Source organism: Myotis lucifugus, unplaced genomic scaffold (genome assembly GCF_000147115.1).
Source record: "Myotis lucifugus unplaced genomic scaffold, Myoluc2.0 scaffold_192, whole genome shotgun sequence".
NCBI lineage: Eukaryota > Metazoa > Chordata > Mammalia > Chiroptera > Vespertilionidae > Myotis > Myotis lucifugus.
Genome location: NW_005871240.1, coordinates 1,532,979 through 1,552,351, shown reverse-complemented (window position 1 = coordinate 1,552,351; position 19,373 = coordinate 1,532,979). Strand labels below are relative to the sequence as shown.

The 19,373-nt window shown below is 38.4% G+C and overlaps 1 protein-coding gene across 1 annotated transcript in view; it reads right to left on the bottom strand.

The window, feature by feature from the left end:
• Window positions 1-19,373, bottom strand: part of CFAP47 (cilia and flagella associated protein 47) — a 425,326-nt gene that overhangs the window by 165,836 nt on the left and 240,117 nt on the right. Inside the window, 3 exon segments of the mRNA XM_014462850.1 lie at window positions 1,290-1,441; window positions 2,726-2,778; window positions 8,803-8,889. Of these exon segments, the coding sequence (XP_014318336.1) occupies window positions 1,290-1,441; window positions 2,726-2,778; window positions 8,803-8,889 (292 nt within the window).

The window sequence follows — 19,373 nt, the reverse complement described above, 5'->3', positions numbered from 1 at the left end:
TTGAGAATTAACCCTAGCATTTTTATAGGGGTATATTACAAATTTATATTAAAAATGAATTGTGAAGCATTTGAACAAACTACTATTTTTCACAAACTTTAATACAGAGGAATTCAGTTATATCTGAACTCCTTTGAAGTGAATAAAAAACAAGACTTAGCATCACTATAAAATAGCAGTTTCTTCCAAAATGGTAATTTTAAGTGTAAAACTAGACTATACTTTACATATTTCACAGGCCATATTATTTTTCACATGTAAATAATCCTATAGACACCAGGTAAATATAATACCTTTTTCTAATTACCATTATCTCATCATATATACATTCAAAATAGTATATAACTGATACATAATTTATACATATGGGACTATATCCTGGGGGTTATAAGTTTTCTCCTCAGGTTAACACATGGTAGTGTCTTTCTGAAAAGGAATAATGACATAGAACTTTCCTCTAGAGATAATCAATCTCAACCTCCCTCCCTCCCTTCTTCCATTCCCTCTCTTGGTACCTCTCCTTTGCTGTCTTTAAAGAAGCAAGACATATGGATCCCTGAGCCACTAGGAAATGAATTCTGCCAACTTGGGAGAAATTGGAAGCAGCTCCTTTCTCAAATGAACCTCTGTGGAGAACCCAGCACTAGTCAATGCCTTATTGAAAACTTGATAGGCCTTAAGCCAGTGGTTCTCAACCTTCCTAATGCCGCGATCCTTTAATACAGTTCCTCATGTTGTGGTGACCCACAACCATAAAATTATTTTCGTTGCTACTTCATAACTGTAATTTTGCTACTGTTATGAATCGTAATGTAAATATCTTATATGCAGGATGTATTTAGGTGACCCCTGTGAAAGGGTCGTTCGACCCCCAAAGGGGTCTCGACCCACAGGTTGAGAACCACTGCCTTAAGCAGAGGACCCATCTAGGTCATATCTGGACCTCTGATTCATTAAAAATGTGACATAATACATTTGTATTGTTTTAACCCTCTCCGTATTTGGAAATTTGTTATGCAACAATAGATCAATACAGATAGGGCCACAGCAAGGTTAGGCATGCTTTCACTCTGCTTCCATGGAACTTCCTTAGGCAGCCATTATAGAATGTACCCACCACTAATGTAACTCTGCATATTCTTGAGGGTAAGCCCTTTGTTTAGCTACTAGAGGACTGAGATCGTTATCTACGTTTCTAAAGTCTTCAGCTGCCATCAAGTCCCCTGTACTAATTATTCCATCAGAGTGTCAGGCCAAGATGCAAGTGTACACCACAGTTTTGTCCTCACCATTTTGTTGCTAAGGATAATGATGCAGTAGCGTATCTGCATGTCAAAGGGAACAAAGCAGAGCTCCAGGCTTGAAGTCCCTTTTGGTCCTGCTTTCAGGTGAACAGTCGGTGATGGGCAGAAGAACTCTCTGATGAAACTGGACCTAATTGCTGCCAAAACATGAAGCAGAGTTTGTTTACATAACATTGCATAAGTGTCATTCAAATAAAGCAGCTGTTTCAATTAGTGAGTAAAGCTTTCAGATGCATCACAAAAATGTTTCAAGCATTAGCACACAAATTTAGAAGATAACACATATATTTGTTAATAAAAGTACCGGTGACCCTAGCACAAGCCTGATCTAATATAAAACATATAATTATGATGCAGTATTAAAAATGCTTAATAAATAATTTCTTTACAAAGGGAACTTCACTAGTGTTTAAAATTAGCTTGATATACAATTATAATCACCAAAGTGATCATCAAAGAATCTTTACAATTTTGGAGGACTATGTAATGGTTCACATTACAGGAAGTAGTAGAAAACTTGAACTGTTGGTTTTAAAACATGTCCACACATTCTTCCACATTTCCTTGAATGTGGTGATATGGTAGGCCAGTTTTAGTGATTTGGTCCCAACGAACAGTATACTAGAATGTAGCAAAAGTCTAGCAGTGTGACTCCTGACATCAGATCAGAAAATGTAATACACCTTCTTCTTAATTCTCTCTCTTTCTTGGTTCTCTTGCTGTTAGAATCAAGTTGTTATCCTGTGAGGAAGCCTAGGCCACATGGAGAGGCCAAATATAAGTGTCCAGGCCAATAGCCCCACCTGAGGTACCAGACGAAAGGCATTAGTCACCAGACATGTGAGTGAGGAAGCCTTTGGAATGACTCAAGCCCCAGCCTCGATCTGACCTCAATTGCAAGAGTCTCGTTAGCTGAGGCCAGTCACCTCAGAAGTGTGAGAAATACTAACCACATTACATTTTCATTGTTTAATGCCACTACATTTGGAGTGGTTTATCTGTAGGTATTGATAACCAGAACATTCCTATATCTGTTTTCCTGTCATTCTATCCAAATTTTCTAAATCTATAGTTATTTCATAAAACAAAGTAATCAGTGTTCACCTTATAGTAATTTTAAACATGGTGATACCTGTCACCTAAATAGACTTAAGCAGTTCAGAATTAGCCAAAGGAAACATAAAGATCATTTATCTAAATACATTCATTGTAAGGGTGAGGAAACCCAGCAGTGAAAGGAAAAGATTTGGGCAGAGTACACCAAAGGGTCATAAAAAGGCTGAGGACCAACATTTTGGGTTCCCATTCAGCCTGCAATCCTCAGGGCTTGCCATTCTGTCTATAGTTTCAATTCATAGTATGTTCTGTACATAAAATAAGAATAATACATGAAAATCAATGTTTTAATTTGAGGTACTCACAGGTTTTTAAGGTTTTGGGGGCACTATCCTGTTCACTGTCATTCTCAGAATCACTGTCATAAGGGAATAGAAAAACACCATCAATAACACAAACAAAACTCAAAACAATTATCTATTTTAATTTAATCTTACAGATCCCTAAAACTAAGGCTACATACGATATGATGTGCAAAGACCACAGATTTCTTTCATGTATCATTTTAACATTTATATTGTTTTAGAAATTTTAAAAATAAGAAAAATGCCAAAAGGAGACTAACAATCACCACTATTTTTTAAAATTTGATAAAAAACAATTCCTTTTTAATTTTAAACACTGTAGAGAAGTATTTGATGATAATAATAATAATAATAACCCAAATCCTGAGACTCAAAAGTAAGTGATTTCAACTCCTAAATATATAGGTACTCTCTCCAAAGGTGGTTCTAGAACTTGATGTCTTAAGAAATTCTCTTCCCTTAGCTTATCGCTCCCACATTTGCTTCTTTCTCAATAAAAGTAGAAGTAGACGTGAGCAGCTATTTAATCTCCGCTTGAATTTCTGAAAATTAATTAGCAGATCACAGCCTGAGGCAACTGCCTCCCTTGAAATGTTCCATTCTTCCAGAGCCCATCAATTTTCCCCAAATTGCTCTTCTGCTAGTATTCATGATTAATTCGCTCAATAAGCTGTTAATTAGTATCTGGACTCTCAGATATTCTTTGCCTGAATTTTTTTTCTGAGAATATAAAACAAACATTATTTCTCATGTTATCATCTGCTTTTGCCTAAATTTGATACTGTAAAAATATGTTGACTATTTCTAAGTAAAGTTCTTCTAACCATATCCATACCATTTCTCAAATGCTTTTGCTTTGCACCACATACTTTTTAAAAATTATGTTTTTATGTAATTCAGAGAGGAAGGGAGAGGGAGAGAGATAGAAACATCAATGATGAAAGAGAATCATCGATCAGCTGCCTCCTGCACACCCCACACTGGGGATCGAGCCTGCAACCTGGGTATGTGCCTTGACTGGGAATCGAACCGTGACCTCCTGGTTCATAGGTCGACCCTCAACCACTGAGCAATGGCAGCTAGGCTGCACCACATCCTATCAAATAAACAGGTAATATGCAAATTGACCATCACTCCAACACAAGATGGCCACCACAAGATAGCCAGCAGGGGAGAGCAGTTGTGCAGGGGAGGGCAGTTGGGAGAGAATCAGGCCAGCAGGGGAGGGCAGTTGGGAGAGACCAGGCCTGCAGGGGGAGGGCAGTTGGGGGGGACCAGGCCTGCAGGGGAGGGCAGTTAGGGGCAACCAGGCCTGCAGGGGAGGGCAGTTGGGGGCAACCAAACCAACAGGGGAGGGCAGTTGGGGGGGACCAGGCCTGCAGAGGAGGGCAGTTGGGGGGGACCAGGCCTGCAGGGGAGGGCAGTTGGGGGCGACCAAGCCAACAGGGGAGGGCAGTTGGGGGGGACCAGGCCTGCAGGGGAGGGCAGTTGGGTGTGACCAGGCGGCAGGGGAGGGCAGTTAGGGGTGACCAGGCCAGTAGGGGAGCAGTTAGGGGCAATCAGGCCTTCATGGGAGGAGGTGCGTGTAGATCAGGCTGGCAGGGGAGCAGTTAGGCATCGATCAGGCAGGGGAGGGCAAGTGGGGGCAATCAGGCAGGCAGGCAGGTGAGCAGTTGGGAGTCAGCAGTCCTAGATTGTGAGTGGGATGTCTGACTGCCTGTTTAGGCCCGATCCTGGTGGGCAGTCAGACATCCCTCAAGGGGTCCCAGATTGGAGAGGGTACAGGCTGGGCTAAGGGACACCCTTCCCCCCCCTGCCCCCCGTACACGAAATTTGTGCGCCAGACCTCTAGTTCTTAATAATGTTATTTACCACATCTTATAATTACTCTGTGCTTTGCTATTACTTCACAGGCATTCTGAGTAGCAGTTTAAGTAATATCTTTTTTAAAAAGTAAAGAACATTTAATATTTTATGTTATTTGAGTATTTGATAGACACTTTAAGGCTATCATAGATATAATATATTAATATTTCAGCAATTATAAAGGAGACTATACAAAGAATGGGTAAAAACATCAAAAAATGCTTATTTCTCAATGTAGAGCTCCATTGCCATGTACTTGATAATCAAACTCTGGGTAGAATGCCTGATTAAAATCCTCAGATAATCTCCAGACCTCATTTTGTTCAATACTTGCAAAGTCTAACCTTTGAATCATTTTTTTTTTCACAGTGAATAGAAAAGCAGAGCAATTTGGGCTTCATCTTTTTCTTTCCTTTACCTATTTAGTGGGAGAATAGCTAATGAACGTGCCTTTTGAATAAATCAAAGAGGTACCCCAGTCTCAAAGGAGATTCTCAAACTCGCAAAATTGAGTTAGCTGTAATCTTTATGGTAAAGATGGATAGGAAAAAAATGCAAATCTAAGGATTTTATTGACTTACTCATGAAGCTAACAATCATGATTAACTCAGAGACATCAGAAAGCAATTTAATAAAATAACCTGGCTCAGGAACATTCTATTCTACCTAATCAATGTCCTTGAGTTTAGAAATTCAGTGATAAACTCAGCTTATTTATGAAACCAGTATCTTGGATGTTCCAAAGACAGAAGAGAAAACAACTCATTTTGTTGTTATTCCCTGCACCTTGGTTCACGCTATCCATTTCCTAGATGCTCATCTACTCATATTATTACTGAAGCCATGGCAGAAAGAGCACGTTTAAACTCTTGGTATTAAGAAAGAAATAAATCAAAAGAAGCTAAAATTATACAATACTGTAGGTTAAGCAGTGGAATATGTTCTGGTAATTGAAGAGTGGGCCAAAGTCAGGGAGTGTAACCTACTTAAGAGGTACGAAGGAATGATATTCCTTTTTTCCCTCTGCAGGGGTGGCATGCAGCTCTTTTCAAGTAAAATGATCAACATGGCATCAAACTGATTCTATTCAGGGCATGAATATATCAGCCCCAAGAATAACTTCTTATTGAATCCTTTCCCAGTAGGGAATCAAGATCTTTATTATAAGCCTTCATGAAGCTATACATGGGCCGGCCTTCAGGGTTGTGTCTAAATCAAATAGCAAATTATCTAGTCCAAGACACGTTTTTATGCATCATGGGGAAAATATAAAAGGATTGATTTTTAGATTCATTCTATCATTCTTGTGTCCAGAAGTTCTTTAAAAAGTGTTTCACGTCTCATTATTCTCTTTAAATGCCTTCTCTCCTGGGAATATGCCTATAATATTTAGATAGTGATATTCCTTGCCAATTAGCGCACAGAGCACTTTTTAAATTACATATACTGAATGCATTCCTTTCCAAACAATTGCCTCCATTTGTGTAGATGTTTTTTTTCCGTCTTTACTTGATAGTTGGCTCCTTGACAACCAGAACTGGGATTTATTTATTGCTATATTTTTCCAGTACTGAGAACAGTGCTTGCAATGCTACTTGGTAAGAACTGATTGAAAGATAAATAATTCAATATTGTTGGAAAAAACTGCAAGTCATATTAATGTAAGAAATTATTTACAAAGTGCTCATATCTGAGCACTGCTGATCACTCATGTAAGTTTAAAGTGTGGCTAAAATCACTCCCCTGTCCTAATCCTTTCTGATAATCTTTTGAATTTAATTAGAATAAAAATGTCTTAACTTCTCTTGCTTATACTGATGTATTATGTTCCCACAGTAAAATGTGTGAGGAATATAAAGTTTTATCATCCATTTGGTTTTTTTCACTTCCTAAGTTAGTAATTTTATTTTATTAATTTATCTTAATTGTCATTGTGATTTGAGAAGATGCTTGATATGATTTCAATCTTCTTGAACTTGTAGAGATTTGTTTTGTGCCCTAACATGGTGTCTATCTTTGTGAATGACCCAAGTGCACTTGAGAAGAATGTATATTCTGTAGCTTTGGGGTGAAATGTTCTATAAATGTCAATTAAATCCATCTGATCCAGTGTGTCATTTAGAGTCACTGTTTTCTTAATTTTTTTGGATGGAAGATCTATCCAGGGATGTCAGTGTTGTGTTAAAGTCCCTGCTAAGATTGTATTGCTGTCAATTCTCTTTATTGGGTGCATGTATGTTTACCAGAGTTATATCCTCTTGTTGTATCAATCCCTTTCATGGTTTCTGATAACTTTGACATTGGAAATTCCTATGGTATCAACATGGCCAAATCCTTGCCTCTTGGGATGTTAATGCATCTAAAAGAATGAGAGTGATGCCCTCAAGCATTACACAGAGACAAAGGTGAATGCATTTCATTAATAGACATCTGCATCATTTTCTTTCGGTCTGACTTTTATTAATCTTGGCAACATTGTTTTTTTTCTACTTTATTTTAAATAGTTATTCTATATAGTTGATCTTGAACAACATGGTGGTTAGGGTGCCAATGCCAGCTCCGCCCCACTCCCCCCAGTTGAAAACCCATATGTAACTTTTGACTCCCGCAAAAACTTAACTACTAATATACTTTTGAGCAAAAGCCTTCCCAATATCATAAATAATTGCTTAACATATGTTTTGTGTTATATATATTATATACTGTGTTCTTACAATAAAGTAAGCTAGAGAAAATAATAGGTAATTAAGAAAATCATAAGGAAGAGAAAATACACTTACAATATTTATTTTTAAAAATCTGTGTTTAAGTGAATCCACACAGTTCAAATCCAGATATTGAAGGGTCAACTGTAGTTTAACAGATGAGAAATATCAAGCAATCTAACTTAAAAAAAATTCTGCTTCTCTACTCAGAAGTTAATATTTCATCCTAAACTAAATACAAACCTCATAAAACAGTATCATAGGTGGAATAAACTTAAATACAGTCAATCCTCATCATTCATGAATTCCATTATTTGCAAACTCACCTCCTTGCTAAAATTGATTTATAACCACAAAATCAATATTCAATGTGCTTTAATAGCAGTTTGTGGACATGTGCAGAGTGGCAAAAAGTTCCAGTCACTGGTCACACAAGTTCCCAGCTGAGGTCAAACAAGGTGTCACTGGGCCTCTCTGTGTCAGTTTTCATACACAGATTACCAGAGGATGGAGACCATAGAGGGCAGTACAGAAGTGAAAGAAGCTCCAGCTCTGGGACTAGGTGGACAGGATTTGACACCCTTCCTTGGTACCTATTACTGGAACAGTCGCAGACAAGTTATTTAAAACTTCTGAACCTCATTTTCTTTGTGTAAAGAAAGTGAAATCTATCAGGACAGGTTCTTCTTATGATTTATGATTATAATGTATGTGGTGATATATAATGGTTCAGTATTCGCTAATTGAATGTTTGCAGGAATTTTATAGAGCATAATTACCATGATTAATGAGAATCCACTGTATTTAGTCATGCACATATTTATTCTGTTTTCATGCACATAAACCTGTACCACATAAGAGAATAAGAAAAGTATAAATTATCTATACTAATAAAAGGGTAATATGCTAATGGTTGGGATGCCCTCACATGCAACGACTGATCAGCAGGCTTCGTGTGCAGCAGGTGCGGGTGAGCGGAGACTTGCAGCATCAGGGACTTGCGTCACAATCCATCACTAGGAGGCCTGGGGCCCAGCGGAGGCCTCTGTGCAGAACCACAGGGGGTCCGCAGGCCTCCGCATGGCCTGGCCTGGAGGTGGGGCCCGGCAGAGGCCTCTGTGTAGCTAGGCCTGGGGGTCCCTTGGCTCCATAAGGGGAGGCCTGGGGGTCCCGTGGCTCTGCGCAGCGTGGAGGCAGGACCTCCAGCTGCGGCCTACCTCTTTGGGGCAATCCATTGAGGAGCCCTGGATGGGTAGGCAGGGCCTACCTCTTTGGGGCGATGGATTGCAGGGCTCCCACACTGTGACAGGGCACAGGCCAGGCTGAGGAACCCCCCCACCCCCGAGTACACAAATTTTGTGCACCGGGGCAACTAAAATATATATATAAAATAAATTAAATATTTCAAATAAATGAAAAATGTTATTGAATTACATAACAAATTTACTTAAATTTCTCAGAATCTTTCCTCAAATAATTATTAGCATAAAATGTGTATATATTTACCTGTGGAGTTTGAAGTGAACAGATTGTCCAGATGCTTTTAATTGGGATGTAAAGCAGATAAATGTTGAGGATTCCACCAAAGTGGCCCTAAAATAGAGAAATAAAGGAATTATTCTGGATTCTACTATAACAAAATTCAGATGACCACAAAATATTCTTTTTTAATTTTTTTTATCATTCATAAATATAATTAGAATCAGAATAAATTGTAGTTTAAAAAGTCCACAAGTTCTCATTCTACAACTCAAAACACATATATCAGAAAAAGTGGAAAAATCTGGAATGGAAATATGTAAAAAATAATATTATTTTATAATGAAAGGCATCACTAAATTCTCATAGCAAGGAAATTTAGAATATAAATGACCACCCAAATTATATTCTAGAAACAAAGAGGAAATCACACATTGGCCTTCATGCATTGTATACATTTAATAATTTCTAATCCTATTTCCAAATAATAGAAATGTTTTTTTTGGGAGTAGGCACATGAGGGAACAGACTGACATTGGAGCTCTTCAAAAAAAGTCCCATTTCTGAGTATGGCTACTGTTTTAACTGTTTCACAGCTCCCTAGAAAAATTCAGTTGACTCAGTGCTGCCTTTATTTGACCCAACTCAAAGAAAAACACATATCACCTGAATGTTTGTTGAAAACAGTCAGTAGCACTTGTACCTAAGGCTGCTACACCAGTTGGAACAGATATGAGCCAACTAAAACATAAAAAAAACATCTGGGGAACCAGATGCCCATATGCAGGGCTGCAGTAGCTTGCTAGATCCCACAAATATGCCAAAGATCTTCAACACTATGAGAGACAATGATGTCTCACCAAATAAAAAATGTCAATAAAGATAGATTATACAAAATAACCAATTATAAATTCCACACTTAAAAAGTAAATTATCTGAAATAAAAAAATCACTAGAGGACCTTAACAGTAGGTTTGAGGTGGTAAAAGAACCAATGCACTTGAAAATAGGTAGAATAAAATGATTAATTCTAAAGAACAGAAAAAACATCAAGTAGAGAACATAAAAAAAGAGACTGAAATTAATAAGAAAACCAAATGGAAATTCTGGAGATGGAAAGTACAATAAAATATATGAAAAAATTACTAGAGAGGCTCAACAGTAGATTTGAACTGGCAGGACAAAAAGAATTAACAAACTTGAAAATTGATAGAGATTATGTAATCTAAAGAAGAGAGAAAAAAATCATAAAGAAAATACAGCAGAGTCTCAAACATATACAGTACACCATTAAATTGACCACCATAGAATTACCAAATTGAAAGAAAAAAAGAAAGGAAAAAAAGCAGTTTGAAATACAGGGTGGGTGAACAGAGCTGGAACCATTATACTCCCTGATTTCAAACTGTATTACAAAGCTATAGTAACTAAAACAGTATGGTATGGGCATAAAAGCAGACACATAAATCAATGGAACAGAATAGAGGGCCCAGAAATAAATTCATGCATATATGGTCAATAATGTAAGACAAAGAAGACAAGAATATATAATTGGGAAAGGTGTCTCTAAAATAAATGGTGTGGGGAAACTGGACAGTCACATGCAAAAATAATAAAAGTTGACCACCAACTTACACCATACATAAAAATTAACTCAAAATGGATGAAATACTTGAATGTAAGACCTGACATTGGAGCTCTTCAAAAAAGTCCCATTTCTGAGTATGGCTATTGTTTCTTTAAGAAGAAAATATAGATGTTAAGCTCCTTGACATAGTTCTGGGCAAATATTTTTTTAATGACACCAAAAGCAAAAATAACAAAAGCAAAAATAAACAAATGGGACCACATTAAACTAAAAGGCTTCTGCACAACAAAATGAAAGAACAGACTATAGAATGGGAGAAACCATTTGTAATACTATGTCTAATAAGGGACTAATGTCAAAAATATAAAAATAACTCAAAGAACTCAATAGCAACACACACACACACACACACACACACACACACACACACACGCATCTGAATAAACATTTTTTTTTCAAAACAAAAATACAGATAGCCAACAGGTACATCAGTAATCATCAGGGAAATGAAAATCAAAACCACAATGAGATAACACCTCACAGCTATTAGAATAGCTATTATCAAAATATCATGGAATAACAAGTGCTGATGAGGATGTGGGAAAAAGGGAAACCTCGCTCATTATTGGTGGGATTGTAAAATGGCGCAGCTATTATAAAAAACAGTTTGAAGGCTCCTCAACATGTTAAAAATAGAGCTGTCATACTACCTAGCACTACCACTTTAGGGTATTTACCCAGAGAAAACAAAAACACTAATTCCAAAAGGTATTTGTACCCCTATGTTCATTGCAGCATTATTTACAACTAGAGGCTTGATACACGAAATGCATGCAAGGGGCTGGGCCCTCGCAGCCCTGGCTGCCTCAGCCAGCCCTCACAGCCCCAACTTCGTCTGGAAGGTCATCTGAAAGGTTGTTCAGCTATCTTGTCTAATTAGCATATTAGCTCTTTATTATATAGGACTAGAGGCCCATTGCAGGAAGATTCCTGCAACAATAGGGCTTTCCAGCAGCTGGAGCGAAGCAGAGAAGGGAGTGAAACCCACTGAGGCGGGCTTCGCTCCTGCTCCCAGCCACTGCGGCTGGGTTTCCCCTCCTGCTCCCAGCCACTTTAGCTGGGTTTCCCCTCCCACCTCCCACCTCCACAGCCTTGGCTCCATTCCTGTCTCTGCCACCTCTACTTTGCTTCCTTCTGTAGCGCTTTGCTTCCACATTGTCTTCAGTCTTCGGTCCCAGCTGGTATATGCAAATTAACCACCATCTTGGTTGGGTGGCAGTTAATTTGCATATAGCCACTCTGATTGGCTGGTGGGCGTGGTTTAAGGCATAGCGAAGATACGGTCAATTTGCATGTCTGTCTTTTATTAGTGTAGATGGCCCAAATATGGAAACAACCTAGGTGTCTGTAGATAGATGAACAGATGACTAAATTGTGGTATATATACACAATGAAATATTACTCCACAAAGAAAAGGATGTACCTAGAGGGTATTATGCTAAGTAAAATAAGTAAGACAGAGAAATCTAAGACCTTATTAATTCACCTATATGTGGAATCTAAAAAAAAAAAACTATACAAAACAAATGAATAAGCAAAATAAAATGGAAACCAATCCAAAAATATAAAGAACGTGCTAATGGTTGCTGAAGGGGAGTGGGGTGAAGATACGGGTAAAAAAAAACCCACAAAGATGAAATATTGGCATTTGTGACAACATGGATGGAATTTGAAGGCAATATCCTAAGTGAAATAAGTCAGACACAGAAAGACAAATACCAAATGAACTCTCTTATGTATGAAATCTAAACAAAACAAAAATCCAGCTCAAAGATACAGAGAGCAGATTGGTGGTTCTGGGGGATGGATGGGTGGGAGAAATGGATGAAGAGAGTCAAATAATAAAAACAAAAGAAAAAGAATTAAACATTTATCTTACTTTTCTTATAGGAACTTCACCCTTGGATAAACAAATAAATAATGGGAAGTCCTCTTTATAAAATATTCCAACAAACATATTTCATAAATGATAGAAATGCAAAATCACCATTTTGCAACCCCAATAAATAATGGATGTACTCATTGGGCATCAATAGCTGCTAGCATTCCCCCAAAAAATATATGCTTCCTGGTAAAAGATGCATCACTTCATTAAATCTTTAATTTTAAACAAAATTCCAAAAATGCATTTCATAAGTCATTAAAAGTTAAAATGCTGCATTAGTAAATATTCACATAATATAAAATAAAGCAGTCATGGCAGCATAGATGAACAAAAAATAGACATGAATTGTACAGAAAAACAAGTGGAAATTGGCAGATGTAACTCCAACTATGTTAATAATAACATAAATGTCAATGAATTAAACAACTTAATCAAAAGGAAATGATTATAAGACCATCCTATCTAATAATATACAAAGATTGAAATTAACCGTACCTCTGCTACGCTTCCCATTGGCTAATCAGCGAGATATGCAAATTAACTGCCAACAAAGATGGCGGCTGGCAGCCACACAGCTGAAGTGAGCAGGAGGCTTGCTTGCTCCAGTGATGGAGGAAGCCAAGCTTCCTCCCTGCTGCGGCCGGGCTCTGAGCTCCACTCTAAGCAACAAAGTTACAATTATAGAAGCTAAACAAATCCCAGATACCTGCTTTCAGTAGGCCATGGCCTTGGACCTGGAGCGGCAACAAAGTTTCAATTATAGAAGGTAAATAAATCCCAGAATAAAAAAAAAAAAAGAAAAAAAGGAGAGGCTGGGAGCTTTAGTCGCCAGCAGGCTTGGCCAGCCTGAAAACCCTCAGCCCTCATCCAGACTAGCCAGGCACCCCAGTGGGGACCCCCACCCTAAAGAGGGTGTGGCCAGCCTGAAAACAGCCATCAGCCCCTCATCTAGGCTGGCCAGGCACCCCAGTGGGGACCTCAACCCTAAAGGGGGTGCAGGCAGCCTGAAAATGGCCCTCAGGCACCCCAGTGGGGACCCCCACCCTGAAGGGGGTGTGACCAGCTGCAAACAGCCATCATCCCCTCATCCAGGCTGGCCAGGCACCCAAGCAGGACCCCATCTTTATCCGGGACACCCTTCAGGGCAAACCAGCCGGCCCCCACCCGTGCACCAGGCCTCTATCCTATATAGTAAAAGGGTAATATGCAAACTGACCCTAACAGCAGAAAGACTGGGAATGACTGGTCACTATGACACACACTGACCACCAGGGGGCAGATGCTCAATGCAGGAGCTGCCCTCTGGTGGTCAGGGCGCTCTCACATGGGGGAGCTCTGCTCAGCCACAAGCCAGGCTGATGGCTGCCAGTACAGTGGTGGTGGTGGGAGCCTCTCCCGCCTCCTCAGTAGCACTAAGGATGTCCGACTGCAGCTTAGGTCTGCTTCCTGATGGCAAGTGGACATCCCCCAAGGGCTGCCGGGCTACCAGAGGGATGTCTGATTGCCAGCTTAGGCCCAATCCCCTGGGGAGCAGGCCTAAGCCAGCAGGTGGTCATTCCCTGAGGGGTCCCAGACTGCGAGAGGGCATAGGCCAGGCTGAGGGACACCCCCTCCCCCCTGAGTGCATAAATTTTTGTGCACCGGGCCTTTAGTGTATATATATATATATTTAGAAAGAGGTGAAGTAACAATGGCCACCACAGAAATACAAAGGATTTTGAGAAAATACTATGAACAGCCATATACCAACAAGTTGGACAACTTGGACAAAATAGACAAATTCCTAGAAAAATACAACCTTCCAAAACTGAGTCAGGAAGAATCAGACAACCTGAAATACTGATAAAATCTGATGAAATTGAAGCAGTAATCAAAAAAATCACAGCAAACAAAAGCCCTGGTCTGGAAAGTTTCACAAGGGAATTTTGCCAAATATACAAAGAATAACTAACACCTCTACTCCTCAAACTATTCCAAGAAATCCAAGAGGAAGGAACAGTTCCAAACTCTTTTTGCAAGGCCAGCATTATTCTAATTCTAATACCAGATAAAAATATTACGAAGAAAGATAATTACAGGCCAATATTCTTGATGAACATAGATGCTAAAATCCTCAACAAAATATTAGCACATCATATCTAGCAATATATTAAGAAGATCATATGCCATGACCAAGTAGGAGTTATTCCAGGGATGCAAGACTGGTACAATATTTGCAAATCAATAAATATGATATTTTGTTGGGGTCCAACCCCAACGGGTCCAGGGATCCCCAAAGGTGTGGACGGAGTCGGCGAAGAATGAATGACATGGAAACTGGGTTCAGTTCATCAGCATAGCGAGGTTCTCCCTCCAGAATCTCCAGCGAAGTTCTGGTCAGGATCTCCAGCGAAGTTCTGGCTAGGATCTCCAACCAAGTTCTGGTGCCATGTTCTCTCGCTAGGTTCTCCAGCCAGGTTCAGTCACCAGGTTCTTTAGCCAGGTTCTATCCAGGTTCTTTTGCCATGTTCTGTCTAGGTTCTCCAGTGAAGTTCTGTAGCCAGGTTCTGTCCAGGATCTTTTGCCATGTTCTCTGGCTAGGTTCTGGCTAGGTTCTGGTTAGGATCTGACGAGGATCTGATGTGGATCTGATGGGGATCTGATGTTTATTGTCTTGTTACATCCGTATTTATACCAGCCGATTTTAATCCTGTCAATTTCTATTACAAAGGTTAGGGCGTTTCTTATCTCCATTCCAGGGAGTAAAGATTATGTAGCTTAACTACCCGCCTGGCACTTAATTAAGGGGTTATATCTCCTCCCTAACCTCAGGGAAAAATCCCCACCTGGGGAAACAACCTTTCTCAGAGAGGTGACCTTGGTTAAAACACATGGCGCTAAGGAGAGCAAACATATTAAGAACAATATACTATATATGCCAGGTCCCTTGAAACATATGCTGTGCAGATGTTTCTTTCCTGCAGCAACTGTGTCAAGCAGCAAGGATGGACTGGCTTCCGGCAATATTTCACATAAACAAATTGAAAGACAAAAACCACATGATCATACCAATAGATGCAGAGAAAGCACTCGACAAACTCCAACACTCATTTTAAATTATATATATATATATACACACACACACAAACACACACACACATACATACACACACACACATATATTTTATTGATTTCAGAGAGGAAGGGAGAGGGGGAGAAAAATAGAAACATCAGTAGGCTGCCTCCTGTACGCTCCCTACTGGGGACTGAGCCTGCAACCCAGGCATGTGCCCTTGACTAGAATCGAACCTGGGACCATTCAGTTCACAGGCAGATTCTGTATCCACTGAGCCAAACCAGCTAGGGCTCCAACACCCATTTTTGATAAAATCTCTAAGCAAGTGGGGATAGAAGGATCATACTTCAACATAATAAAGGCCATATATGAGAAACCTACAGCCAACATCATACACAATGGGCAAAAACTAAAACCATTTCCCTTAAGAACAATAACAAGACAGGATTGTCCTCTTTCACTACTCTTATTCAAGACTAAAGGCCCGATGCACGAAATTCATGCAAGAGTAGGCCTTACTTCCCCCAGCTGCCAGCACTGGCTTCCCTCCAGCACCTGGGAACCAGGCTTCCCTCGTAGCCCCAGCTTCAACCGGAAGGTCTTCCGGAAGGATGTCCCGTCTAATTAGCATATTATGCTTTTATTATTATAGATGGTACTGGAAGACTTAGCCATAGCAATCAGACAAGAAGAAAACATAGCCCTAGCTGGTTTGGCTCACTGGAAGAGCGGTTCTGGGTTTGATTCTGGTCAAGGGCACATGCCTCGGTTCTGGGCTGGAGCCCCAGTAGGGGGCACGTATGAAGCAGCCGATCAATGATTCTCTCTCATAATTGATGTTTCTTTCTCTCTCTCCTTCTCCCTTCCTCTCTGAAATCAATAAAAATACATTTAAAAAATAAATAAGTTTACCAAAACAAAGAAAAAGAAAACATAAAAGGCATCCAAATTGGAATGGAGGAAGTAAAACTGTCATTATCCCCAGATGACATAATATTGTACATAGAAAACCCTAAAGACTCCTCCAAAATATTACTAGATTTAATAAATGAAGTCAGCAATGGATCAGGATTCAAAATTAACACCCAGAAATTGATCGCATTTTTATACACCAATAATGAACTCTGAAAAAGAGAAACAAAAAAACAAACAAACCCCCCCCCCCAAAAAAAATCCCATTTACTATTGCAACAAAAACATTAAGATATTTAGGAATAAACTTAACCAAGGAGGAAAAAGACTTGTACTCTTAAAACTACAGAATTTTGAAAAAAGAGGTAGAAGAAGATATAAACAAATAGAGAATATACCTCATTCATGGATTGGTAGAATTAACATCAGAAAAATATCTGTAGTACCCAAAGCAATCTATAGAATCAACACTATCCCTATTAAAATATCAAGGACATATTTCACAGATCTAGGAAAAATATTCCCAGCATTTATATGGAACCAAAAAAGATCCCAAATAGCTGCCGCAATCTTGGGAAAGAAGATCAAAGGGGGAGTGATAACAATACCAGATATCAAGCTGTATTACAAAGTCACTATAACCAACACAGCCTGGTACTGGCACAAGAACAGGCATAGATATCAATGGAACAGAACAGAAACCACAGAAATTGATCCAAGACATTATGCTCAATTAATATTTGACAAAGGAGGCAAGAGCATACAATGGAGGAAAGACAGTCTCTTCAATAAAAGGTGCTGAGAAAATTGGACAGGTACATGAGAAAAAAAAAAAGAAACTAGACCACTGACTTACACCATACACAAGAATAAACTCAAAATGGTTAAAAGACTTAAATGTGAGTCATGAAACCATAAAAATCCTAGAAGAAACCACCACGGGCAGCAAAATCTCAGACATCTCTTATAGCTACATGTTTACTGATACATTGTCTAGACGAACAAGAAAAACAAAGGAAAAATAAGCACATGGGACTACATGAAACTAAAAAACTTCTGCATAGCAAAAGAAACCAGCATCAAAATGAAAATGGAATCCACTGTATAGGAGAATATATTTGCCAATGATGTATCTGATAAGGAGTTAATTTCCAAGATACATAAAGTATTGATACAGCTCAACAAAAGGAAGACAAACAATCCAATTTAAAAAATTGGCAAAGGACCTGAATAGACACTTCTCCAAAGAGGACATACAAATGGCCAAGAGATATGAGAAAATGCTGAATGTCACTAATCATCAGAGAGATGTAAATTAAAACAACAATGAGGTACCACCTAGCACCAGAATGTCTACCATCAATAAATCAACTAACAAGTGCTGGCGAGGATGTGGAGAAAAAGGAACACTGGTACACTGCTGGTGGGAATGCAAACTGGTACAACCAGTATGGAAAACAGTGTGGAGTTTCCTCAAAAAGTTAAAAATGGAACTTCCGTTTAAACCCAGTGAACCCACTTCTTGGAATATATCTTCAGAATCCTGAAACACCAATCAGAAAGAAGATATGCACCCCTATGTTCAGAGCAGCATTAATTACAATACCTAAGATCTGGAAACAGCCCAGTGCCCATCAGTAGCTGAGTGGATAAAACCGCTGTGGTATAATTACACAATGGAATACTATGCAGCTGTAAAAAAGAAGGGTCTTTTATACTTTGATATAACATAGAGAGACTTGGAGAGTATTATGCTAAGCAAAATAAGCCAAAGACAAATATCTTATAATCTCACTTATATGTGGAATCTAATGAAAAAAGTTAATTGATAAGCAAAATAGTTCCAGAGACAATGGAAGCATGCAACAGAATGATGATTCTCAGAAAGAAAGGGGGACTGGAAGAGATCAACCAAAGAACTTATATGCATATATGCAAAATCCATGGACTCAGACAATAGTGTGGTGAAGACCTGGAGTGGGGTAGGGAGTGGAGAAGATGGGGTCACTGGGCATGGGAAGGGAGACATGTCATACTTTCAACAAAAAAATATAAAATTTAATAAGTCTATATGAATTAATTGCCATAAAATTTCCCTTCTTATGTATTTTATTATTTAAAATTTTTAAATCATATATGCCTACTATAAAATATCGATTTTTCAAATGTTATGATTGGTTTTTAAATATTGAGTTTTCAATTTTTGCCTAAGTTTAAGGGCCACATTTATACAAAGGGGAAGTAGTCAAATTACCCTAATTAACAATCTTCTCCTCTACCAAACCATGTGCCCTACACAAGAAGTAACAATTTTAATGTGATTTGTGATAAACTATAAAGTAAAAATAAAATATTATGATTTTTTTAGAAACATACAAGTATAATATTCTACCAATTCCTGAAACTTTGAGATTTTCTTTCAACTCTACCACTAGAATGCAATGTTTAATATGTTTGATCCTGATTTCCTCTAAAAAACTGCAGTCAGCCATTTGGTTCATTTAAGGGAAAATATTAATACTGGATTAATGATACCTTTCTGACATTTTTTGTGCCTTATATTGCAATATAACATTTAATAAAATTATAGTAAATATAATTCTCCCTCAGAGAACTTGGGAACCAGAAATTCACCAATAACTGTTCAAAAGAATTTTTTTCTCAACAATAAATGATATTGTTAAGAAGATACTTCCAAAAGCCTAGACATGCAGTGATTTTAAATAGTAAAAATTATCAAACAGTATTAAGCATGCATACAACTTATGGTTTCAACACCAGTATTGTTATGAGGATCTGATTTCTAAAGCTGATGGAAAGAGAGTAATTTAAGCAGTACATAAGGTATCATTCTCCATCTTCTCCCACAGCATGTAAATATATGGCAAGATACTTTACTATTGTGAACTTAAACAGTAATTAAGCATTTTATTATATTTTAACCTCAAGTATATGTTATTGCTATTGTTAAATCTCTAGATGCACAAATATACACATAATGTATAGTTTTAATCAACAATGATGCTTTAAGTAAAAAAATGTTTTGCTTGAATAGATATTTCTCTTTTGGAAATTAACAGATGAAATAAATTTAGAAA